Source organism: Caloenas nicobarica, chromosome 1, assembly GCF_036013445.1.
Source record: "Caloenas nicobarica isolate bCalNic1 chromosome 1, bCalNic1.hap1, whole genome shotgun sequence".
Taxonomy (NCBI): Eukaryota; Metazoa; Chordata; class Aves; order Columbiformes; family Columbidae; genus Caloenas; species Caloenas nicobarica.
Window position 1 is genome coordinate 14,177,408 of NC_088245.1, and position 12,173 is coordinate 14,189,580.

At 41.1% G+C, this 12,173-nt stretch overlaps 1 protein-coding gene across 1 annotated transcript in view; it reads right to left on the reverse strand.

Moving 5' to 3' along the window:
- Window positions 1–12,173, reverse strand: part of RELN (reelin) — a 289,052-nt gene that overhangs the window by 120,675 nt on the left and 156,204 nt on the right. The window contains exons 9-10 of the mRNA XM_065628247.1: window positions 11,751–11,847; window positions 8,787–9,027 (exon numbers count right to left, since the gene is read on the reverse strand). Coding sequence (XP_065484319.1) covers window positions 8,787–9,027; window positions 11,751–11,847 — 338 coding nt within the window. The remainder of the gene's footprint in view (window positions 1–8,786; window positions 9,028–11,750; window positions 11,848–12,173) is intronic.

The window sequence follows — 12,173 nt, forward strand, 5'->3', positions numbered from 1 at the left end:
AAATTTGCTTTTATTTATAAAATTTCTAGTCTATGTGTACAGTTCTTAGACAAGTTCTCTACAAGAGCCAGCAAGTCTTACTAAATCAGATGAACTTTCTGTTGTACATTATGAGGGCATTAACTAATAATTTGAAGACACAGACTACAGGAGAGAGTAGTGCATGGTTTCAAAATCAAACTTTTGTCAAGAGTCTGTCACCCTCTTCATCCTACTCTGTACTCCTTACATTTTACAACTTCTACCTACAGCTTTCACCTTTTATTTGGTAGGTGCTTTTAGGAAAGCCTCTTGATCATGTGAGATGCAGAAGTGTTTCAATTAGGACTGCTCAAAACCATTGGTCAGCAAAAGCAGGAGAATCAGGTTTGATGAAGCAGGTACTTTTCAACTGGACCTATTTATGTTTCCATAAAGAAGTATTGGCCAACTTCCCGCAGTATCTAAATGGCTTAAGGGCCCCAAGATCTCAGATCCTGCATCATGTCCCATGCCAGAACAATCTCCATATTTTGAAAGACTTGCATAAGAGCACCACATAAGGAGGCATCTGGCACCCTCAGTGTGGCCGTTGGCTGGGAGGGACCTCTGGAGGTCTCCTGTTCATCCTGACATGTGAAGTAGCACAAGCGTCAACCAGATCAGCCTATGCCGCAGTTGCAGATAAGGACACATCCCTGAAGATATTTAGAAGCTCAAAAGACAAAGATTGGGAATGTAAACAGAAGCATTGAAGTTCACCAAAACCAGCTGCTGTCCCAGTTGCTCCAGTCAAACTTGTGAATCAATAAATAACTCATGGCTTTACAGTAAGGGATTTCTTTACTTGGAGAGCAGAACAGAGGACAACTGATAACAACGGTGCCATTCAGAGAAACATCAACAGGAAACACTAGTGTGAAATTCCTCAGTGTAGCAGATTTTTGGCTGAGGTGCTGCATATCATTTTCCTGAGGCTCATCTCCACGCTCACATGAAAATGTCATTCACCTCTATGCCTTTAAAGTATCCACAGTCATCTTTACCATCATTTAATTAGGTTTTTATCAGAGATGAACACCGATGCACCTCTTCATATTATCTCTCCTGGGCCTAATGGCCCCAATGTTTCTTTCAGACAGCTGTAGCCTCACAATTTATTTTTTGGCGACATTTCTTGCATTGGAATGAATGTTTTGGGCATTTGGGCAGTGCCAGCTTGCAAAGGGCTGACGGCAGATGGAAAGAAATCTGCCCAGTGTGCCTTCACCTCTACGTGAGCAGAGGGCCATCAATTTCCCCCATTAAGGAGTTGTCACGCAGCCCACCCAGCTGGAGGAGCATCTCTGATAGCCAGGCTGGCTGGCGTATGCTGTTCAAATACAAAACGCACTTTAAAATGAAACTAAAATATCGTTTGTCGGCAAATTGAAAATGCATGGCTTTGACCGCAGCCAATTTTTTAATGACTGTAATATTTTAAGTGATTATTTTTGCCACTTCAGATTGCTCCTTCGAGAGGAGAGGTTTTTTTTTAATTAAAATCTAGGCAATGCAAACAGATGAGATATGAGAAGCAGAGGAACAAGAAAAAAGATGAAGAAAATTAATTAAAGCAGCATTGTCAATGGAGCCATAAATTAGATATTGTGTCTTTCTGGGAATGAGTCACACAAGTTTTTAAAATTTCTAGATGTTGACATGATAGCAGGTAGAAGGATAGATTCTGTCTTGATAAAATCATATTCTGTATGCAATGTCTTAGCCAGTAAAGGTATGGTGACTGCATTTAGGACAGATTCTAAGTTCTGTGGATTTGGTTTTTAACGCTCCTGTCCTCCAGTCCCTTCTTTAACCAAAGGAAAAAACACAATGTGATTAGAAGACTTTCCCATGAGATAAACAGGGCTTTAATCTTTCCCACATGCTACATTAGAATATCATTTAATATAGGTTACAGAACAAAAACCTTGGCTGCACAAGCAGGCCAGGTGCATGGAGGGTTAGAGTTCACCTTCCCTTTCCAAAATAATGGGATGAAACTTGTTCTATGACGTAGTAAAAAACAGTTTATCAAGTGTATTTTCACTCATCACTTCTAACTACAGATTGTTATTTTAAGGGTGGTGCTCAAAACACTTCACTTGTTTATGAATGATCTGTATGATGTGTATGGTTCTTAACTTTTTGGGACATTTCACGATGTTTGTACAATATTCTGACAATGACCGATTTCCTTAATGAGTCATTTAAGTGGCATGAATTAGTCTATGTTACTGGGAACTATCGATGTTTCTAACGCTCAGCAGTGAGCATGATTAGACCTCATCTGTTCTTCTTTACACCACTGTAGAATTAGAGTGAGAAAGAGTCAACCGAAGTAGTTTCTACTTTTTGGCCTCTAATGGGTCAATTCATGTTGCTTTTATTAATGTGCATCTCATAGTGACCTGCAAAGACTAAATTCTTTCCTTCCACGAGGCAGGAAATACCCCTGGTGCTTTGACGCCAGCTCAGAGCTGGCGCTGGCTCCCTGCCACCCCCCACCACACTTCGGAGCCACGGGGAACTGGCACGGAGAGAGGGGCAGGCTCAGCATTGCTGCCCGACAGCGATTCTTAGCTGCTTGAACAGCTCACAGCACCACAGTCCGCCACCCCTCAGCTCCAGGGACCCCCTAGGCTTTGTGTCTAAGTATTATTATTTTAATTAAAAGTGTGATTATTAACCACAAATAAAAAAGCAAGAGCAATTCCATGCATGAGCTAGATCCAGTCCAATGGATATGAGATGACTCCTCACGGGCTCAGCTCAGAGTGCCCACACCCTCACCAAAGGGAGCCAGTCGACAGGTTTTGTGCACCCTGCTCTGCTTTCCTCACCTCTCCTCCCCTCTCACACTCCTCCTTCCACCCACAGAGAAGCAGGAATGTCTCTCAGATGAGGGGCAGCAGGAAGCCTGCTCACCTCTTCCCAGGAAGATGTGGTGGATAAGGGCTCCTGCGAGGCAAAGCAGCTGGCAGAAGGCTGGGTTTGGCCCACAGGCTAGATACTGCCTTGCTATATCTTATTCAAAAAACAAGAGTGTTGTCAGAAGCATCTATATCTGTGCAGTTTTGTCCAATGAAAGGTCACAGCAATTTCAATCTGCCATTTTCACACTGGCATAGCTAGAGCATCACCTTTCCTTCTGCAAACAAATAAATTTTATCTGATCCAATGGGTACCTCAAACAAGAATTTAAAACCAACAAATGGAAAAAAACTTTGTTCATTTCAGCACAAGCAATTAAATTTGACAAAGACACATATGGAATGTCAGAACGTTTGTTTTGAAAGAAGACTATCCAATGCCATTCCTGTTAATTAACAGAGTATTCAGACATTTAGAAATCTGCTCTGGAGCTGAGGGTGTGGAATAGCTTAATCAGCCTTTCTTTTTGCCCAACTCCTAGGCCTGCGTGCATGTCTTCCCTGCTCAGTGACACACAACAACACAGGTTCAGGAAGGATTCTCAGATCTAGGATGTGCATAGCCCTGATGTGCTCAGGGTGTGGTGAAAGGTCATGGGGTTTTACAGGCACACTTTCAACATATTTTTCTGAGTGTGACTGTTCAGTTCTCCTACTCTCTTCTCATGCAGTTTTCTTCTCTGCTAAGCTGGCATGAATTTCTGGGAAATTAAAATGAACTGAGTGGTGATGACCTGTCATTTAAGGGGCTTACTCTACCAGGATATTGGGACTGGGGCATTTTCAGGATGTATTGGTCATGTCCACGGTAGTGAATAACATGCATCATGTACCATTCCCTGGCCCTAAAACCGACTTGCTCAGTGTGGCTGGCACAGACCTTCCCCTGTTGCCCCATCCCATGCTATGCGAGGCTGCATACTTGCAGCTCAGCAGCACAGACAACCTCAGGTGTCCTCCCCAAGTCCTGCAGACCAAACAAAGTCAGCTGATCGGCTGGATTGCAACCTCCAGCTACCAAGGGAGGAGCATCTGCAGTTACCGTGAGACAGCAATTCTATAACTTGACTCTTCTCAAAGGTGGGAAGTGTCACTGGGTTAACACATCATAACCAAATACATTGCCACTCTAATGTCTCTAATGATCTACACTACTTTTTCCCAGATGTGGAAAAATTCCAGAGACAGGTGTTTTGGTCTCAATGCTATTTTAATGTAATCAAATCACTGCAGAGACATGAACTATAAGACTGCTGAGGTAGTCTCCCTTCTCAACCTCAGGTTTTGAGCTTGCACATCTAATCAAAGAAAACTAAAAAACTTCGCAAATGTTGTACCTCAAAACACAACAATTTCTGGTGAAATATATGAGATATACGAAGTGCCCACTGAAAGATGAGATCACTTTGCTGTTCTGTGGGAGTAGAGATCCAACAAGCATTACTGAAGGAAGATTTTGTCTTTTCCCTCAGTTAGGTATGAAGTGTTGAGGTTCACAGACCTTTAACAACTCTCAGAGCATAGCACGGCTTCATGTGTTTCAGCGATCTCAACCACCAGTGCAACATCCCCACCATGCGCAGTTGCAAGGCTGTGCTCACGCTCAGAGCTGTCACTGGAAATACTGAAATGCAGTCAGGGATTTATCCTGTTCAACACCCTTCCACATGGTCCAACACCGATAAATACGTTCCAGCGGATCCAATTAATCTCCTAAGGGTTGCTTGGCCTTGCTAACAGCGTCTTTCTTGTCTTTTGCTCTCTTCTTTGGAACTGAAACACACAAATTCAGTGGCTTATTTCTCAGCTTGCTTCCTATCTCAGTAGCCAGTTCCAGCTGCGTCTGCAACCAGCCATGTGCTTTCAAACGAGTAGCAACTGCTCCTGAGCGCAGCAAGAAACGTGATGAAATTCCTGTTCCAAGCTCAAGCAGGCTGGGAGAGGAGGAGAAACTGCTTCCCAAGCTGGGCACAGGCAAGTTCCCACAAGTGCTCATTGAGAACACACTGTGCAAATCCACCAAACTGGAGTGAATGCATCAGTGTGTAATTACCATTAATGCTTGCACTGGCCACTCCAGTGACTGAATCCATCAGAAAACCTAGCCCAGGGCCCAGACAGCAGTTTTCATGGTAGTACTTTTCTTCATCTCAGCTGCTTTTTAATTTACTAATTTAAGCAGCTACTAACCAGAGCAGTTTTACCAGCAAAACTCCTGAATTTGTAATGTTTGCTATTTATTTTAGTAGTCCTCAAGTACTACCAAAGCAAACTTTCTACAGAAAAAAAACCCCAAACTTTTCTTTGCAACTTGATAAGCATCCAGCAAGAGTATGTACCAAGTATAACAAACAATTCTAAAAGCCACCTCCTGAGCAACTATTGGTAAAGAACTTGCTGAACCACATCTAACTATGTGAACAACAATAACACTGATTCTAAACTACCAGCAAACTATATCTTAATGCTATTTTTATTAACATAGTAACCCACTAGGGCAACAAAATGGTATTTTATAAGAATTCCCTTAAAAGGTTTGGGGTGGCTGAAGGGATGGCCGGGGTGGGCAGTTCTAACATGCTAGGATTAGGCCCGGATCATTCTCCGCCCTTGACAGCAAATGACACAGCAAAGTTTGCACCCACCTGGGCACACTGTCTCCTCCCAGAAGAGCAGTGTCATCCTTGCTGCCTACTGGAAATGTTCCCTGGCCCATCCATGAGGGTACATCCCTTGAAGGCAATGCCTGGGAGAATGCACAAGCCAAAGCCAAATACAGGAGTGTTGTAACAACTAAAGTGTGCAAGATCATGGGCTCATGATCATACCTTTGTTTCCTTCATTCACTACCCTTGATGTGCTACAGACCCTCCAAGGAGAAGGTTCCACCACCTGAGCAACTCCTACTGGGACACTCCAGAAGTAAACAGTTAGAGAAAAAGGAAACACTTGGAGGAAGACTGTTTCTACTCTTTTTTTTAATACCAGAAATAAGTATGTGCTTTTTCCTCTTCCAATTCTGATTACCAGCTGGATGAGCTATCTCAGACTGGCACTGCCTATCCACCTGAGAAATACGCAATATCAGTCATCCTAGGTGGTGAAAGGTGGTCTCTTGGTCCAATGAAATGACTTACCTTTATGGCACAATTTCGGAAAAGAATTGATCCACAGTTTTGTATATAGTAACCAAAACTGAATTAGACAATAAATAACATCCAGAAATGTGACTGTTCATTTGCATTGTCAAGGAAACTTAAAAGGAAACAGCACTGAAGGAAGCCAGTGAAGAAGTTAACACAAACTTCAAGAAAGATTTTTAAGGCCAGTTTATCTAACATACCAATTGACAGGGGACAGGAGGATATGAATTGAAACTTATATGGCACAAACAGGCTTGGATGGCAGAGAAAAGGTCTCATCAGCTTGAAATGGAGTTTGGCATAGCAAGTATGGGAACTTCATTAAAAAGCAGGCAGGTGAGAGTTAAAGGTAGCATAGCGAATGAAATGAAATTTGCTTATCCCTTAGTAAAAATGCAAGTGAAAATTAAAATTGCTATACAGACTTACTGAACAAATAACAAGACTATTTAGTTTTAGATGTCTGGGAAGCAAAAGGACTTGTAGGAAAAAGAGAACTAGAATTAGTTTTGATGCAAGCTGTCCCTGTAGTATTGTCAGTCTTCCTCCAACATTACTTTGCAGGCCAATGCCTTTGGCTATGACAGAGAAACCTCCTAAAAGCTTCCCCCAGTTTCTATGAACTCTTGCAGCCTGAATGCACTAACAATACTAGCAATAACAATATTGGGAATCTTGTGAAAATGTGCCACCCATCGCTGTCGTCATTCTGCCATTCTGCCAGACAAGTTATCTGTTTGCTGTGAAATGCTGCTTGAAATAGGGTTGACTGGTGTGGTTCCATTTAAAATGTGATGTAAATGTCATTAGGACAAGGTACAAAGTTTGTTACCTTTCTATTTATACAAAACAGCATGTTTGTGATGAACTGAAATTAGAGCTATGCTAAATGTTTTGAAGAAAATACTAGGAGTTTTGGTAAAGTTTTATGTAATGTTCCAAACCTGAAAAGCACAAAAACTTTGTCAAAAAAATTGTTCTTGGTGCTATAATGCTACAACAGGGTCTATGCTGAATCTGATGTAAATCTTGACCCAATTTATAGTTTTACTTTTGATATAACATGAAATTCACATTGCAAAATCTCTTCAAATTATATTTGGCAAGATAGTTCCTGAAAATTTGAGGAAAACTGAAGGAAAAAAAAACAATAAAAATGAAATTTGAGTACAGGAGTGCTCTGCTGATGATCTAGATACACTAAAAATGTTTGAAATAACTATGGGCTCCTGTGAAGAATAAAAGGGCTATGTCTCACATAGCCTTAAATTAGTGTGTCTACATCATAGTCTTACACATTGCCTTAACCTGGTGTAAGTGGCTACACATAGCTGCATGTCAGCTTGGAACAGGCAGATGCACGTTTCACTTGTCCCTAAACCAGATGATGACCCTGGAGGAATGGCAAGTTGGTGAATCCTCACTCCTGTCTTGTGCAAGGTTTGAGCTTGAATGGGATTTCTATCTAGAAGCACTAAGTGATCTCTGAGTTTAGGTCCCTTGTCTTTCACATAACCATAGCTATGTATTGAAACAAACTGGCTGAGTTTTACTAAACAAAATCCCCAAACAACAACAACAATTTTGAAATTCAAAGACTGGCAACACAACAAATGTGAACTGATCACAGAAAATTATTTCATCACATATGCAGGACATTATTTGATTCTAAAATTTCATATAAAAACTTTGTCATTGTATCTTAAATGGTCTTACTAAAATAAAACAAACAAACAAACAAAAACCACCAACAACAAGAAACTCCAGTGAATACGCAGGTACTATGAGTAGATTAGTGGGAGTATTTATTTCTAAAAAGATTAATCTGAGGCCATTCATATCACGTTCTGTGGGAAAAGGATAAGGCCAAAACCAAACTCTTACACCCTCGGTATTTGACATCTGTTTCCTGTGCAATTGCCAAAATCATTACCAGCGTCGCAAATGAACCTCGACATAAAAACTGCCTTTTTTTGTGAATGAAAAGTGGGACGAAAACAGTCATCTGCTGTTCAAATTGTGGCTGCTTGGAAACATAGAAAGCTAGAATCCAGCTGATTATCAAATGTTGAACAACCCTACATTTGAAGGAACTTTATGCACAGAGATCTTGTTGGGCTCCTTGGAGTTTGTCCCAAGGTAGTATGGTCTTACTGGATCTTATATATCATATATAGAGATCATATATCAAAACAGGATCTTACTGAAAAAGAGACTTTTAAGGAGCAGCCACTAACTGAATGTATGCTGCAACAGAGATGTGATATTCACAGTCAGAAAAAGTGGGAAACCATATTTTTTTGTATTGGTTTGTGGCAAAGTCAGTAGCAGTAGCCAGACATCACCAAGATAAACAAACAGGTAAATTTCAAATTATGCAAGAGAGAGATTTGAATTTGTTTCAAAAATATTGGACTGTTTTGCTAAAAGGAAGCTGTTTCCCATTTTATGTTACATGATCTTTGACATGACAGTATAAACTGTCAATTTGTTTTCATCACGGCAGAGAAGTTGCATTGTTCTAGAAATCCCTGTTGGGACAGAGAAGAGGTAAAAACAAAGTAAAAAAAGAGCCCAATTCTAGAAGCAGATGGAGGGGCCCAAACACCCTTGTGTGTTCAGAGTTTGGTTAGATGTTACCGTTGTCTTCTCCATATAAGAGTAACAATAAGCCATAGAAAATCAGACTAACCTTAACTGTGGCCCCAGGAAAGAAAAGCCAATTGCCAGTATCCACAGGATCAAGATTATCTTCTAACACAACTTTTTTGTGAGCAGCATTTATGATCAGTGTGTTGTCCAATGCCCAACAGGCTTCATACACATCACCAGCATGAACATAATCCTGTTTCCACTGAAAATGGATGTTCTCCCCTTTAGCATCTTCAGGAAGGTACAAGATGTGGATGATGGTGCTGACGTTGGAAGGAGCGCTGAAAGACAATAATATGGAATTAGACCAAGTTTAAGCCACAGCCAGGAATGCTTTTTCCTCATTTAACACGTTTACTGGGTATGGCACAGTTGTGCTGATGTCCCTTGTATGCTGATAAATCTTCAGTGGAAATCAGAAAATACTAATATCTGCCCTGAGCCAGAGTCCCACCAGAGTCCACATACAGCCAGAACAGATGGCCTTGCTTCAAAGAAAGTGCAAGCTAAGGCAATAAATAACATATCAATGCAAATGTTTGGAGAGCAGGAAAGAAAGAGCAAGGCAACATTCATACTCGATGATGGTCACAGCTCCTAGGTGACTGGGCATTGCTGGGTATTTTGGCCAAAAGGAAATGTGAAGGAAGTGTTTTACAAAAATAAGCTTTTTCCAAAACACAAGAATTCTAGGGAATCACAGATCCAGATAAAGAAGAATGGCTAGAGGGAAAAGGGGTGAATTTTCTCTGACAAATCCGTCCTTCCAGTCCAACGCCTTTCTTTTCACTTTCTGCTTCAAAAACAATACAGAGGAAACAATCCACTTGTTCTCTCTCTTCCTGCTGAAATAGAAAATGAGGGGAGGAGAGGCAGACCTGGAGGCACTAGCAGGCACTGATAAGGGCTTTGAGCTCTGTTTCCCAAAGCCATCCTCAGAGCTGTAAAAGGACTGAGGTTCACCCCAAGCTCTGGGTAAACGTCTTAACATTGCTGCTAGCAATGAAAGGACTGAGGTCTATGTGCAAGGAAAGGATGATGACAATTATTATTTTTGTTTTGTTAATCATCCAGCAAGGGAACTAGCTACATTTGAACCTCAGGCTGCAAGGAGATACAAAAATAGGGTTTGCAAGATGTCAGCTACTCAACCTAGTTTCTGCCTTGGTAGTGATGCTTTGGTGGGTTAATAGTTTGTCAGAGACCATCCAGAGCTTTTAGGGAAAAAAGGCACCAATTACTTGTCTAAATAAGACAAAATAGAGGAACATCTCTTTGTAAAGCAAAACATTGGAGTGTAGTGAAATGTCAAAAAGCAACTGTATTGGGCCCATATTCACACCCAGTACGTTCCCCCACGAACCACCCTGCACTTGCTAAACATTTTGTCTGTCAGGCTCCACTGCAGCGCAGCTCTGAGACATTGTCCTTGCTTCTCCCTGAGCCCACGCACGGCTCCCACCTTCCCTGAGAGATCCTTCCCCTCCCTCCTGGGAGTCCAGAGCTGAAATCCCACTGACACAGCGCACACCGACACTCTGGCACACCACCCACCAACACACTGATGTAACACCCACAGACAAACCAACACGACATCCACTGACGCACTGACACAAGACCTTCCCTTCACAGCTGCTCTCCTGTCCCACCTCTCCCCAGTTCTCCCACCATTCCTTGGAGCTGCATGTAGTGCAGTGAAAGCCACTGGAGCACATTCAAATAAATACTGTAATTCATACGGACCACAGGAGAAACGAGCATCCTTTCATAATTCATCCTCTCCACTTTGCATGACATTGCTCTATTGACCAATTTTCTACTGCCAGCTCCAGCAAAGTTAAAGGAACACAGATCAAACCGTATGTGCATTAGCTTTAAAAAAATTTGGTTTCAAGGGCTTCTATTTGCACCGCCACAAGTCTTGAGTTTCCTGGCTTGCAGAGCTATGAACGTAACTGAACTGGTGGTATGGACTAGGTGTGGTTACTCTGAAGCAACTCCAGTGGCTGCAGTAAAGTTATTCTTGCTTTATATCTTTCTGAGATAAGAATTAGCACCATTAGTTTTACTGAAATTGTTCATAATTTGTTCCTTCATCAATAAAATCATAATCCCACTCCCACGAGGAAAGGGAGGATGAGATACTGAACTCCACAGCCCTGCAGCTAGAGTTTTGCTTACTCATCAGAAGTTAAGTAGCCTTTTGCTCTGCAAATTGTCTCAATAGACTGAAAACAGGCTCAAGCAAATCACCTGTGTGGCACAGACACTAAGGTAATGCAGGAAGGCAGACTGAGATGCTATGAGGACATTACATACGAATGGCATTTTTTCTTCCTCAGCTGTAGAACTATGTTTACATGCCAATGCACAAAATACCTTTCCTAATATTATTTAATAAAACATTGGTTCTGCTCTCTAGGAACAATCCACCTCTGACACTGACTCTCTCTTTAAGGGTGTGCATATTGCAATAAAATATTTTTAAATCCCCATTCATAATCGTTTGTGCTTTCATGTAAACGAGTTTGTTTAAAAACAAGGCATAATTCACCATCATCTTGGTGTTAAGAGTGTTAGGAGCCAAGAGTTTATATTAAACCATAAACTATTTTTATTGAACATTTATCTTACCAAAGTAGAAACCTGTGACACTATAAATTATGGCTCTTGCTGACATCAAAAGTGATGCTAAAATACAAAAGTCATCAAAGTTTTGTTTTTTCAGGCACCTGAACCTACTGGTTATTGGAGTCACATTTCAACTCTGAAGTAATTTTCTTCCTTATCTCCCACATCATCAATGGATGAAATTGTGATTTACTAAACCCAGCAGCAGTTCTGAAATTAGGTTTAGTGACCATAGTTTCACCCCTCATCTTTTAATGTGTATGAACAAGTAGGAACAGAAAAGATAACAATTAAAACAAGTTTTAAAAGAGCCAGGTTTCAACATCACCTGCTCAGCCGGAAAGCAGGAAAATGATTAAAAACTGTAACAAACCTGATTTTCTCCAGCTGAGTCCAATCTGCAGAACTGTTCTTACTGTAGGACACGGTGATGCTGGGATCTGAGTAACTAAAGCGACATGAACCTGATCCTGGGAAAAGCAATAAAACAAGAAGTGTTACGACACAATGAAGCAATAAATGATCCTCCAATAACCACAGCTGCCAACTGCGCCTTTGTCACATCATCGCTTCTCCCAATTTTAAAGCGCTTTGATTGATGATGAAATTTCCTGTGATCTGTTGCTGAAGGTAAACACAAAATAATGCATGCTTTATGAGTCAGTAATAAAGTAGAAATGATAAATCACAGTAGTGCCATGTAATCTCTGCAAATTTCCCAGGGGAAGCCAAGTAAATTACTTAACACCCCCTGCTGCAGGAAAAAAAACACCATATAATGTTTAAACAAAACCTT